This window comes from Hyperoodon ampullatus, assembly GCF_949752795.1.
Source record: "Hyperoodon ampullatus genome assembly, chromosome: 6".
NCBI lineage: Eukaryota > Metazoa > Chordata > Mammalia > Artiodactyla > Ziphiidae > Hyperoodon > Hyperoodon ampullatus.
The window spans coordinates 86,665,136-86,679,779 of NC_136919.1; the positions used below are offsets into that span (position 1 = coordinate 86,665,136).

The 14,644-nt window shown below is 38.8% G+C and overlaps 1 protein-coding gene across 16 annotated transcripts in view; it reads left to right on the forward strand.

Moving 5' to 3' along the window:
* Positions 1-14,644, forward strand: part of LOC307055167 (transducin-like enhancer protein 4) — a gene marked incomplete at both ends in the record, with an annotated part of 156,801 nt that overhangs the window by 50,448 nt on the left and 91,709 nt on the right. For 10 of the 16 annotated variants that reach the window (XM_079707149.1, XM_079707157.1, XM_079707158.1 and 7 more), the window contains one exon: positions 2,652-2,726. The exons of the other annotated variants lie outside the window; for them this stretch is intronic. In XM_079707149.1, the coding sequence (XP_079563275.1) occupies positions 2,652-2,726 (75 nt within the window). The remainder of the gene's footprint in view (positions 1-2,651; positions 2,727-14,644) is intronic. 16 annotated transcript variants of the gene reach the window in all.

Sequence of the window (14,644 nt, forward strand, 5' to 3'; positions counted from 1 at the left end):
TTCATTTTTTTCCTTTGGGATCATTTGCCCTTCTTCATGCTTCTTCAGTGTGTGGTACAGTTGTTACTTGTGGCTGAGTGAGCAATGTCCGAGTGTTTCTGGTGCTTTCAGAGCACAAGGGGGGAGGAGGCATTCTTTGCCTTAGGGAGCTTCTGTTCAAAAAGTCCTTAAGCACCACATGATTCACGGTTGTAAGCAGAAATAGGGAAGTAAAATCCTGAACTACAGGTAAAGTTCAGATATGGTATTAGCCCATGGCCATTGCCATGAGAGAAAAGGAAGGAGCTGAATCATGACTTCCATTGTCATTTTAGCTTTTTAGCAAGAGTTTCTATAAAAGCATCTGATGTCAGTGTTAACGGTTCACTGGTGTGTTTCTGGTTTTCTCAGTAAATGTACCTGATTTTAATGCCAAGTCAGAAAGATATCCCCACTGCCTAAGGCATCTTTGCTCATCTTGGCAGTTGGAATCCAGTTTATGAAGCAAGAATTGAGCGATCTTCATGGTAGAAAGGCCCTAACTAGATGTATTTTCTGCATTTCTGTCTCATGGAACTGTTCTTTGAATACTTAATGTAAAGTAGATGATATTTCAGTAATATGGAGAGGTATTTAAGTAATATACAGAAATGGTGGAGAGTAAGAGCTTTTAAAAACTTTAGTTGAACGAATGGGTGCGTGAATGGAATGAGAGGTATGCATGTTGAATAAGTGTACATGTGTTCCTTTGGCTATCAGTTTCATGGAAGTTTTGAGCAGCCATTTTTGAGTGGTGGAAAGTAAAAGGTAGAAAATTCCATAAAAATTTTTGCCCATAAACCCACTTTGAGTATTAGATAATTCCCAGAGTCGTCCTACATGTTTTTTGCTTGTTTGGTTTTTTTGCTTTCCAAGTAGTGCTAGTTGTCACTACCCTGACAACCAGATTTGTCCTAAATCTAAATATGAGCTCTGTGCTTGGCACATGGTAGATGCTCAATAAACATAGATGGTCAGGTTGGCTTCAAGAGAGAACAGCTATTACTGGCCGATTTATCAACTATACCTCTCTGTTCCTTCTAGTGTTTTCATGAATCTTTAGGATTTTTACTTTCAGAGAAAGAGGAAAATGAATTATTTCACTTCGGTAAATACTTTATTAAAGAGTAAGGATGGTTGGAGATACCTATTATAAAGATTTTGGGGATTGCTTCTGAAGCCCTTGTTTTGAAACAGACTCTTAAAAAAATCAAGTTATATAGTTTAATGATCAGAGTCCATTAAAAGTGTAAAATGCAGTGACCTATTATTTGACAGTTTTCCTTGCATTATTAATAGGCATAAAATACACATTTCTATTAGGAAATCAAGGGTGAAAACACCGCATGTAGATAAACTAATTTAAAACAGTTTCCTTTCCCATGTCACCTCCCCCGCTACCCCTACAGAGCTGGGATGTGGAAATAGTGTCCACCCTAGTTAATCCCAGTAACTGTATATTTGGGGGCTTTTCAATGTAGTACCAGGTATGTCGAGGGGAATTGCACATATAACTGATGGCTTAGCTCTTTCTGTGTATTAAGCAGTATGATAGTTGAGCTTCGTACTCACTTCAAATCAGTAGAGAATGTTAGTGCATTTCTCAGCTGGGATCAACCGAAACAAGACTCTTCCCAGCCACAGAGAGGAGTACCTGTTTCACAGCACAGTCTCTTTGGCTCTTCATTCACTAAACCAAGTTGAAAAAAGTACAGAAGGGACCTATTTTAGACTGAATTTGAGTGTGTATGTACTAGAGTGTTCACGTGTATTTAGTTGGGAATAATATTTACATTTTGGGGGTACTGTATAAGCACTTGTCTGTGTCCGGATGTGAGTCTCATGCAGAGACTTCTGTGCTATTTAATTTTTCTAATATTACTAAAATTATTAAAATCAGATCTTGCTTATTCTCTTTAGAACTTAATCATGGTCAGAGGGATTTTCCTATGCTGTCCATCCTAAGTTTTCAAAAGAAAAATAACTTAAACTTGTAGGTTTTAGTTTTCCTATTGCATTAAAAAAAAATACCTGAAGTCCTTAAACTTTACTGCTGGCAAGAGTTGTACATTTTTAATATCTTTTAAATATGCAGCCCTTCATGACAGGAATGAAAATATGAACGCTTTTTTCACGTTTACAGAAGAAACGTAAACGTTGAATTCTATATGTCCTTCTAGTGTCTTCTCTAACAAATACCAGGTGGAAACTTAATAAGTACTTGCAGGAAATATTTTCAAAACATGTCTTATGTAAGTGGCAGAGAAAAAGACAAAGAAAGCAGGTGAGATGGGTTGTGTTGTTTTGTTAGTATTTGTGGAAAATGTTGGGTCAAAGTGCACCACTGACTTGAAAGTAAAATTTAAGTTGCTTCTATCAGTTATAAGGGAGCATCTTTCATGGGGGCACAGGGATGATCCCTGCAGTTGGATGTCCAGTTACTTCTCAGCACTGTAGACACAGAGGTACCCTAGACATTTAGTCATCCAGCACCCAAGGGCTTTTATTTGAAATATGGAGACCCCTGAATCCTGTTTTGCATGTAATTAAAGTTAGAGGACATGTTAGGAAAAGCTGTTCTTGACTGACTAGAAAACAAATAATTGTATTCTGTTTCTGATCTTCATTTATAGCACCAGCAACAAGTGGTGCAGGCTGTGGAACGGGCCAAGCAGGTGACCATGGCAGAACTGAACGCCATCATTGGGGTACGTGGCCTTTCCATTTTAGCTCTGATCATCTTAGTGTTTGTTATCAGCTCTCTCTCACTCTCCTTTTAAATTTTGTTCGACCAGAGGGGCAAAAGGCAATAGAGGACCACAAAGTGAAATGAAGCACTTTGCCTTCAATGTCACATGAAGTTTGTCAGGAACTGTGGACATATTCTCACCAATTCAAGTTGACAGTGTTCCTGAAAAGTTTCCCCCTAAGGAGGCTGGGTAGTTCTTTTTCATAATATTTCTTTCCTTTGCAGTCAGCCTCTGTTGCTAGCCTATTGCCAGTAAAAAGACACACATTGCCCTGATGTTAAAATGACCTGATTTCTTTATCTTTCCTCAAATATAGAGTATCTTAATACCATTTTTAGTGAAATAAAATGTACATTTTCGCATCTCCCTGCTACTCTTCCTCCCCTGTGATGAGTGGTTCTTTAAGGACTAGTGTCCGTTGGTAGTAGAAATAATAGATGAACTACACCTTTTTGCAAAATCAGCGGCCCAGTTGGAAAATCCTTCCTAGTACCATTAACGTTGCATAGAAATCCTGCTGGAATTCATGGGTTTGAGCAATCACTCCAACTCCACTTATATTTTTGTTCTTCCCGATTAAGGTAACCAGTAATAAAATAAGGTGCTACAACTTAGAAAGAATACAGGCAAAAAATCTTAGCTGAGAAAAGCACAATATTCACATCTCTGTTTATGCAGCTGTTAGGAGCAGTTCCTTAGGTTATTCTAATGAAGACACTACAACTGTAGTTTCCTCTTTCTGCCCCCTCCCAAATACTTGCTTTTGTGTATAGATTAGACACAAAAGTCTTCTCCCTTTTTTCTCCCTCAGTGTATCAAACACACTTTGAAATGCTAATTATTCCATTTACTTTCATTAAAATTCAAATTGCTGAGTGAAGATGCGGATAAGGGTCGCCCGATAATCAATCTGAAGTGAAGATATTGCTTCAATTATGCCTCTGTCTTTTAACAAGGAAATCAGAACTCTGGGATGGCTGCCGATGGTGGTGGAGCAATAGTCTGATTGCAGCTTGTTTTTAATGGGCTATTTTGAGCTCTATTTTGTGTCCCTCTGACCACAAGAAAATACCAGTAGTAAATTAGAAGACATAATAAATGGAAAAGAGTAACCTTTATTTCCTCAGAAGTGTCCCTTGGAGAGAAGAGGCTGAATCAGAACAGGCCATGGAGAGACTCATTTGTTGTATATTTTCTGTGTTCAGGGGGTGGTGGAGAGATGAGAGATGAATACATTTCACAATTAGTTTTTATTTCCAAAAATTCCAGAAAACGGCAGTATAAAAATTTCTTTTTTTAACGTTGAGAAAGCTTTAATTTTAAAGTTAGTGTATATGTATATACCAGCTGTGTTGGCTTGAAGCACATGTTGTATTCCTTTTGGGATGTACTTCGATTACCAAATCTCCCAAGGTCACTAGGGATAGAACCTCCTTTTCTCACCCACTTTGCAGTCTGCTGTCGAAGGAGAGAATACGTGGGTGAGGACCTATAGAAGAACTGCCTGGGTCATTTCTGGCTTGGTGTTTATTTTTGTATGAACTGCTAAAATACACGTAGCCATCCTACCTTATGTCTGGTTGGCAGCCCTTTCTAGGAAAACAGAATGCTTTTATGTTTCTCTTTTGAGTCTTATTAGTTACTGTCGGTATAGTGGTGAGATTAATCTAAATCAAAAACACATTGTTTTGTGTTGGATGTTGCTTAAAAATATGAAGGAAGATGTAAAAGCAGAACAAGTTCCCTTTCTTTGATCACGTCAAGTATATTTTTAATACTGTTTTATATCTATTTCATTTACATACTTTGTTTTGAATGGGATGGCAGATGGCCTTTTCTCAGGGAGAAGATGATTTATTAGACTGTAGCCGAGTAACTGACAGACATATTGTGTATATATGGATTTAGTTATTAAAACAAAGCTAATTTAATTTGGTGACCTAAAAACTTATTTGAAGAACTAACTCAGAGCTGCATGCTATCAAAGCAGCGTGTACTGTAGTTGGTGGATCTGGTGGCAATTCCAAATTATTTGTATCTGAGCAGAAAATGGAATCAAAATCACATCATCTGACTGTTCTGCAAAACAGATTGCAGAAATAGAAAAAACAAACCCAGCAGTTTTAGGGAGCCACAAACCAAGTGAGAAGGAAAGAGCCCCATTACACCCAACTCACTTGATGCATTTCTGTGGCTGCTGTTCTGTCTTTGTCTGTTTCAGCCCTGCTTAGTGCCTTGTGTCCAGTAGTTTTCAGTTGTAACATTGTGGAACTTTAAATGCACCTGCTGTTCTGTGTCTGGTTAGGCATGGCTGTGTTGTGAGGTGGTGGTATTTTGACCTGTTACCAAAAGTGATGAGAGGTCAATTTTAGATTTTTGTGACTTGATTTCTAGGTAGTCGTCAGTGATTTTCTGCACCCAGGGAATGAAAGTTTTCCTCCTGAGAGGCAAAGACCCACCTAAGCCCCTGCAGACCTTCATTTATTTCTCACTGCATATGTGTCTTGTTTTATATGTATGCACACCATCCAGACAAGCGCAAATGTTCCCAAATTTAATGAAATCTGCTGAAGCACCTTTTTAACTCTGCAGTATTATTCTACCTTCATTGGTAAATGAGCCAAACCAGTGATCCATGCAGTTTAAATGCAAAAAGCTGAAGTGAGCCCGAAACCTGGAGAGGCGGCTTGTTCTCTTGACAGTAAGCTAGTTGTGTTTAATGGAATGAAACACAGTTATAATGATTTCTTTCACAGGTCATGTTCAGTTTAAAACTGTTGATAGATTGAAATAAGTTAAATATCATTTATCTTTTATTTATAGGGAAAAAAACCCAGGAAAATGCCTGTGTTGTTTTCTATAGTTAATATTTCGTGTTTTGTTTTGAATTGTTCGTATTTCACATTTCCTTGAAGCTTTCCCGGAGTTCCCTCAAATGGGCTGTGGGAACGTTATGCATCTAGTTAGATCTTGTCATGTGTCCTGCTAGCCACTGTGTTTTTAAATTAGAATCTCTGTAAGATCACACTGTTGGAACAACACACAAATTGTAGTTTTAAATCAGTAATATGATCTAATTAGAAATGATGTTTTCATTTCCTGTATTACTAAATTGAGTCATCTGACTATCTTAAAATGCTTTTTAAATCCATTACACTATATTATCAGCACATGCTGTGTGAATGTGGTTATGTTTCATAAAGGAGGCTAAGTTGGAACCTCATAAGAATTTCACCAAAGAAACTACCATTAAGAAAAAAGTTCTGTTAGTACAAACATTGGAAAAGAAAATGTTTGGCTTGTAAAAATACAAAATGGGGTTCCTTTGGATTCCTTCCCCCTCTTTTTTAACCTCTTTGAGGAAAGAAATGATAGAAATGTGCATTTTTTAAAAAAGTACATACACCCCCTTAAAAAATCCTTAAGAACAGGTATGCCATGGTGTTGTAGGAAAATGCAGTTTAGCACAAGAAATGCTGAACCTCAATTTTTAGCAGTGACATTTTAATGATAGGAAGTCTGCAAAATTATTTGCCATCAATTGTAAAGGCAATAACAAGCCTTGGTGGTTTTTCACACTCTCTGTGTTAAGTGCTTTCAGAATGACAGCGTAAACTGTGTTAGAGAACTCCAAGGAAGTAAAACTGATTAAAATGTTCATGCTTGAATGGTGCTGATGGAATAGTTCATTTGGACTTTCTCTACCTCCTGCAGCTCAAGCTGAAATATTAAAATTCAGTGGATTTAAATCTCTCTCCTCTCAGCTCTGGAAAAAAACATTACATTTTAATAGGTTTTAAACCCATAATTCATTGGTTTGGAGCAGCGCTATTAAATCTATTTAAATATTACTTGTATTACTAAGGCAATGATTTAAATGACTATGCCTTTACCATTCTGTGTGTTTGAGTTAGTTTAAAAAAAGAAAGACAATACCCTTGGGGTTTTTTTCCTTCCTCTTAGCATTTTGTTTTATTGTCCTTGTCCTATGATTGGCCCTTAAATTGTGTGTATGTGTGTGTGTGTATGTGTGTGTGTGTGTGTGTACACACATATATGCATTTTAGATTGGCATTCTGGCACCAGGTCTTGCAGTATGACAGTTTTAAAATGGTACGTTCCTCTTTTTCCATTATAGATTTAAAAACAGCCATTTTAAGTTTCAGAGGCATTTAGATACACCATCGTGATAATTTCCCATGTTGTCTTTATAAACTAATTAGCCATTAGGCAAAAAAGCTGAAAGATATAAATACGTGTATATATTAAAACGTGTGTGTCTATGTGTTTTCCCCGCCATTACATCACAGTCTCTAATAGCACAAAGTTTGAAATAAAATTAAAAATACAACTTCACTTTTTTGACGAAAGCAAAAATGTGTGAAGTATCTGAGAGCCATACTTTCTCTCTTCTGTGTTTGCTAATAAAGGGCTTTCCAGAGGTATTCTTAATTTTGCAGTAGTTGTACTCTTCACCCCTTTTGGGCACAGATATCCTGCAGTGCAGAAACGGTGTTGTCCTTCCTTGGCCCACCTCATACCCTCCTTACCTGCCTTTCTCTCTAGTCATTGCCACTACAACATGTTTTCTGTGGCTTGACAACACCTCCCCTCAGCTGCACTGGGAAGCTGTTTCATTTCCCCAGTGCTTTTTGTGGGGAATCCAGTCCTCACTTAGGTGTGTGCAGCGTAGAAGAGTGAGGAAGTTTCTCCTCACTGTGGGGTAATCCTGGGCTCATATGTAATCAGTCAGTGGAACACTCCCCTCCTGACCCTTTGGTGGGCGATTCTGAGATGCTTTCTGCATACAGTCCTTCACAGAGGGGTCCCAGCAGGATGGAGTTCAGTTGCCTCAAGTAGTGATCAACTACCTTGTTTTGAGTTTTTCCCTCCTTCCCTGATGACTTTCTTCAGGCCCCACTCCTGTTTTGGAATCATTTTTCCCGATTAACTGCAGCCAAGCCCCGTCCCTCCGCTTTTCTGGAGAATCTGACGCTCAGTATTTGACCTCATAGGCCTCAAGCTCTTTAAGGGGACTTTCTGGTGTAGGTAGGCAATTGAACTCATGTGCTACAATCATAGTTTGTTGTGAGTTCTGTGCATAAAACATTTTCTTTAACGTCTCAGCTTTTACATTGTTTTTTAAATGACTGCTTTTCAGTGAACTTACAGGTGAGCTTCCCTTTCTTGTTGTTCTGATTACTGTCGGTATTTTCTAAATGTATATTATATGGAATAAACTTTAAAACAAGCTATAAAATAGATTTCTGTTATATCAGAGATTGTTATTCCAGCTTTGTTACTGTCTTTACTCAACAGTGTGCCTGGAGCTTAAAGACTTCATAAAATATGCTGGCCACTGACTGCATGATGTACATAGATTGGTGGGATAAGGGTTGGGGGTGGAGGGCGGAGGCTGGTTTTCTGCAGTTGTAGGGCTTTGCTTACCTGCTCATCTAAGCGAAAGAAAGCAGTTTTAACGTCGTTCTACACATTCCTCTATCTTATATTGGTATGTGTGCCCCTCACTTTTAGTTGTTTATTTATTTATTTTTTTAACCTGTTCATTTACTGTGGATCAGGGGACTGTGTTATTGAGTGATGTGGTCATAATCTAATCTTTGTGCTATAATTTGATGAGGCTCTAAGAGGCAGTAATTTCCCTTCTCTCATATCAAAGACTCTCATATACTTAAGTAATTTTTAAACCCTGTCTCTACTTCAGAACTCCCTAAAAAACCTAGATAAAGAACAGGATTTCTAATCTGTACTTACTTTGTACACTCTGTTAATTTGTTACAAAGCTTCCCTAGAAGAAATTTCTAGAAGCTAGTCAGTTGTTTGTTCTTAATTGTTGCTAACCTGAAGTGCTGCTGTTTTGCTCCTGTTCAAGGGGGAGCCCTCTCTCCCTCCTTCCCCCTAATAAATGTGTTTCCATAGCTCCTGGTAGATTTAAGCGCACGGTGTTACAGGAGTTGCAGAATGTGTCTAGGTGGGTGCATCTGACTTAGCTTAAAGCACGTGGGCTTCAGGCTTCCACTAAGAAGAAAGTGGAGTTTCCCAGAGCTGTGCATCTGCATTTCATTCACACCAGTGCACAGCAGGCGGAGCCTGTGTAGGGGTCCAGAGGACTGGTTGGGAAGTGTTACACAGAAAAGCAGGTTTCACTCAAGGCAGCTTGTAAGTTTGCACATTGTTATCCCTTTTTTATTGGTTAGTGTGGTGTTTTTTTTTTGTCTTTTTTATGTTCCCATTTTGCTTCCCCTTTTCTGGTTCTCTTACTGACTTCTTCCCAGTAATGTTTCTACAAGCAACATCACCAACTCCCATCTAGCCAGACCTTTTCCCGCGTGGACCCAGCCTGCCTTGTGTCCCTCAAAGCTGGGAGAGAGAAGGCAGGCTCCCCCAAAACAGGCAATTAAAGGATTGATGACTTAGGCTAAGTTTTTTTGTTTTGTTTTGTTTTGTTTTGTTTTGCGGTACGCGGGCCTCTCACCGCTGCGGCCCCTCCCGCCGTGGAGCACAGGCTCGGGACGCGCAGGCTCAGCTGCCGTGGCGCGAGGGATCCTCCCGGACCGGGGCACGAACCCGTGTCCGCTGCATCGGCAGGCGGACCCCCAACCACTGCGCCACCAGGGAAGCCTAGGCTAAGTTTTAAGGACTGTTGGTGTGTGTTCTCCTCAAAGCTCCCTAGCATATCAGTCTCCCTAAAAATGCATTTGTGATCTTATCTCCTAAGGACTTTTGTGAAAAGGTCAGAACCTTTTATAGAATACTAAGAATAATTTAATGATTACATCTACTCATTCATTCGTTCATTCATTCGTTGCAGCCCATTAAAGGGGCACATTTAAATTTTTTTTAATGTTTTCTGAAACATTCTGAAATGATCCTCAGATTACATTTAAATCATCTTACTAAGGTTTTGGTGTTTGCAAGCTTTCTGATTTTATTTTACTACACATAAATCAACCTTAATTAGCACATTTTAATTTCAACAAAACTTTAGTGTCCAAGGATAGCAGAATAAGGAGAAACAGATAATAGAAAATGTGGTAAAAATGAGGCTGCATGCATTTATAAATTTGTTTTTTTTAATTTGGAATTGGGAGCAATACATATTCATTATTAATATTCTATATATTTTAAAAGATTTATCAAGGTATAATTTACATAAAGTAAAATTTACTCTTTCTAGCTTATAGTTCTGTGAGTTTGACAACCCAATATAGTCATGTGACTGCCACCACTATGAAGGTACAGAATTTTTCTCTCCTGCCTTGCCCTACCTCCCCAAATTCCTTTGTTCTTTGTAGTCAGTCCTTTTCCCTACCCCAGTCCCTGGCAACTGCCCATGATGTTTTTTCTCCCAAAGTGAGCCTTTTTGAGAATGTCATATAAATGGAATTATGCACTATGTAGCCTTTCTTCAGTTAGCATGGTACATTTGAGGTCTGTCTATGTGGTTGCCTGTATCAGCAGTTAGTTCCTTTGTATAGCTGAATAATATTCCAGTATGGATACACCAGTTTATTTAGCCATTCACCTCTTGCAGGACAGTTGGGTTGTCTCCAGGTTTTGGTGTTTGTGAATAAAGCCTGAGTAAATATTAACATACAGATTTTTGTAAATTTTGTAAGTTTTCCCCTAGAAGTGGGATTGCTGAGTTATATGGTTAGTGTATGTTTAAAGTAACCGACACACTGTTTCCCAAAATGACCGTACTGTTTTTCAGTCTTCACTGATATGTATGAGAGAAGCTTTGTTCCACATCCTCACTAGCACTTGGAATGGTAGGTTTTGGGAGTTTTTAGCCATTTCTGATACGTGTATAGTGGTACTTGTGTTTTTGTGCATTTCCATAATAGAGAGTGATGTTGAGTGTCTTTTCTTGTGCTTATTTGCCATCTCCATATCTTCTTTGATAAGTATCTGCTCAAATCTTTGCCTATTTTTCTTGAGTCAGTTATTTTATTTTTATCAAGTATTTTGAACTTAAAAAAATATTCTGGACATACGTACTTTATTTTGCAAATATTTTCTCCCAATCTGTAGTCATCCTTTAATTTTTTTTTGATATGTCTTTTTACGAGTGGAAGTTTTGAACATTGATTGAGTCTAATTTATGAATTTTTTTTCTTTAGAGTCCTAACTTTTGACTCCTGCTGGTTCTCAGTAATCTCTGCCTCACCCACAACCACAGATATTTTCTCTTAGGTTTTCTTCTAAAAGTTTTATGTTTAGACCCATGATCCAGTTTGAGTTAATTTTTGTTTATGGTGTGAGATACGGGGATATGGGTTGAGTTTCTTTTCTTTTTCTTTCCTTTTTTTTCCCCCTAGATGGACATTCAATTCAGTTGTTCTAGCACCGTTTGTTGAAAAGACTGTCTTTTCTCCATTCAGTTGCTGTGCATCATTGTCGAAAATCTATTGACTGTATTGTGTGGGGTCCATTTTCTGGACTTTATTTTGTTCCATTAAACTGGGTGTCTGTTTTTTTTTGTCAATGACACACTGTCTTGATTTTTGTAGCTTTCATTTTTGCTATTCCCCATTCCATTTTGCGGGTTTTTTGGTTTGTTTTTCTTTTCTTGGTTGCCCTCTTTCCAGTACCCCTCAGAACTCAGGTCCTTAACTGTCAGTATCCAAGAGACTGGCTGATGGATGAAGGGGAAGAATCCAAGCTCAATAGAACAACTTTCTCTCATTTAAAAAATGGTGTCTGTTCTGCCTCTAGACTGTTCTCTTACGGGTGACTGCTTCTGCCATCTCCCCCTGGTCCGGGGTACTCCTGCTAGTCTCCAGCAGCTTCCTCCTGATAGAGTTTCTTGTTTGTGCATTTGTCTTTCTGTTCTTCATTCTGTACACAGCAGCCAGAATGATCTTCTTCTAAAATATAAATTGGATCTGTTTGCTCCCCAGCTTAAAGCCTGTCTCTGATGGCTGCCCATTGCGCTTAGAATGAAGTCTGAATTTCTTACCACGGCCCACAAGTCTCTGTGCGTGCTGACCCCTCACCCACCTCTCTGATTTCACGTACCCCTCACTCGATTCATGTGACTTTTAGCCACATTGGTCTCTTTCTTCTGTCCCTGGATATCCCAGGCATTGACTGAGGGATTGTGCACCAGCTCTTCTACCTTCTAGAACCCCCACCTTCCATGTCTTGACATGGTCTTCCTCATGCTCCTCTTTAAAATCTCAGCTCACTGTTTACAGTAGCCAGGACATGGAAGCAACCTAAGTGTCCATTGACAGATGAATGGATAAAGAAGATGTGGCACATTTATACAATGGAATATTACTCAGCCATAAAAAGAAATGAAATTGAATTATTTATAATGAGGTAGATGGACCTAGAGACTGTCATACAGAGTGAAGTAAGTCAGAAAGAGAAAAACAAATACTGTATGCTAACACATATATATATGGAATCTAAAAAAAAAAAAAAAAGGTCATGGAGAACCTAGGGGCAGGACAGGAATAAAGACACGGACATAGAGAATGGACTTGAGGACACAGGGAGAGGGAAGGGTAAGCTGGGACGAAGTGAGAGAGTGGCATGGACATATATACACTACCAAATGTAAAATAGATAGCTAGTGGGAAGCAGCCCTCAGCTCAGTGCTTTGTGTCTACCTAGAGGGGTGGGATAGGGAGGGTGGGAGGGAGATGCAAGAGGGAGGAGATATGGGGATATATGTATACGTATAGCTGATTCACTTTGTTATACAGCACAAACTAACACACCATTGTAAAGCAATTATACTCCAACAAAGATGTTAAAAAAAAAAAATTAAAATCTCAGCTCAGATGTTATCTCCTGAGAAAGGATTTCCCTGGCTGGCAGATTGTAGTAGCAGCTCTTTCACCCAGTTCACTCTCTGTACAGTAGCCTGTTTTATTTTCCTCAGAACATTTACCATTTATTTGTTTATGTGTGTGTTAATTTCCCTTCACTAGCAGGTGGGATCTTGTTCCCTTTTATAGCCGTGGTGCCTAGAACAATATGTAGCTCATCATTTTCAATAAATATTTGTATAGTAAATACTCAGTAACTGTTCAATAAACATGCAATAATTTATTATATTTAATAAATACTTGTTAAATGAACAAACATTCTATTTTGACCTATTTTTGCATTTTGATTTTTTTGTCCCACAATTTTGAGCCAAGGTTGAGAGGAAGGAAGCGTGGACTGGTAGGAAATACATACACAATCCTGGGTGTCACTTGTAGTATGATCTTAGGAATTTCATTTAAAGTTTTTTCACCTGTAGAATGCAGGACTGGAGCTGATAGCCGCTAAAGTGCTATCCAGCTTTCTAATATTGTATGGTTTGTAAGCTTATTTGTTTTGATGACTCTGGAATTTTTATTTTAAAACTTGGGGGTCTTTTGTGTCACAGTTATTTCTCTAGATTTACATCCCTAGCCTTATATTCTTTTCCCTAAGGGAGTAATTAAAAATAGCAAGCATTTGTTGACTATTTGCTTTGTGTTAGTACTGTGCTTAGCATTTGTAGACATTATTTTGTTTAAGCTTCATATCAACCCCATGAGGAAGGGAGTATTATTGTCCCAGCTTTACCAATAATGAAACCAAGCCTCTGAAGGGGTAAGTAGTTTTCTGAAGGCCACACAGGGAGGAAGTGAACCAAACTTAGACCGACCTCAGAGCTCACACATTTAACCATTCTTTTACACTTGTTCCTTATTTGTTCCCTTGACTCTGTTCTTTCTTTTACACTGGAATCAATAGGCTGTTTATCGTGAGATCCATTATAGTATTGTCCAGTGTTTAGGGTCCAGAGCTCAATAAGGGAGGTGAAATTGGGTATGCCTGATGCACATAGTAATTGGTTAGCCTAAGTTGAAGTGTATACTAGCTCCACCTATCAGTTGGATACTCCTGTGTGTTTCTCATACTGTGTTTCTTCCTGCTTTTTGTAACTTACTGTCATATGTAAGAATCAAAAGTTGTCATAAACACCAGTACCAAGACAGGTATTTTTAACCTAGGTCCTTGGATCCTCTTGGGTTTCATGCTTGGGTGTCAGGCTGTCCATTAGCTCCCTGAAATGTTGGCAGAATTGTGTGTGTTGGGGGTGTGTGGAGGATGTACATTGTCCGGAGGAGAAATTCTGGTCTTAGGTTCACAAAAGGTCTCATGACAAAAAAATGAGCCTGCACCTTACCAAGAATCGAACTGCACAAGATCCTGACATAGTATGATACTTGTTGGAATGTGTGTAGACAGAAGGCAGTTGTCTATAGCATTATAAGGAGACATTATTGCATAATTGTTCAGAAACCTGGAAATCAGAAGTTTACACTGAATTTGTTTCTAAATAGTGCCCCGGGGATGAGGGAGTTTCTTGAACTATTGATGGGTTAAGAAAAACAACAACAACAAAAAACTGCATTATGTTGATACTATCATAGGTATTATGGAAAATAAGTTAACCACATTAAACATTTAATCTTGAACAACTAATGATAATGATTGCTTGGGATATTTTTTGTATTAAGAGGTATTAACTAGAGCTAGCAGCTGCCTTCACATAGTTGTATCAAAAGAAAATACAGGCAGGGCTTCCCTGGTGGCGCAGTGGTTGAGAGTCCGCCTGCCGATGCAGGGGACACGGGTTCGTGCCCCGGTCTGGGAAGATCCCACATGCCGCGGAGCGGCTGGGCCCGTGAGCCATGGCCGCTGAGCCTGCGCGTCCGGAGCCTGTGCTCCGCAATGGGAGAGGCCACAACAGTGAGAGCCCCGTATACTGCAAAAAAAAAAAAAAAAAAGAAAAAAAAGAAAATACAGGCAAGTAAGTATTTCAGAATACTTTTATTAGTCTCCTGTTCATACATGTACCT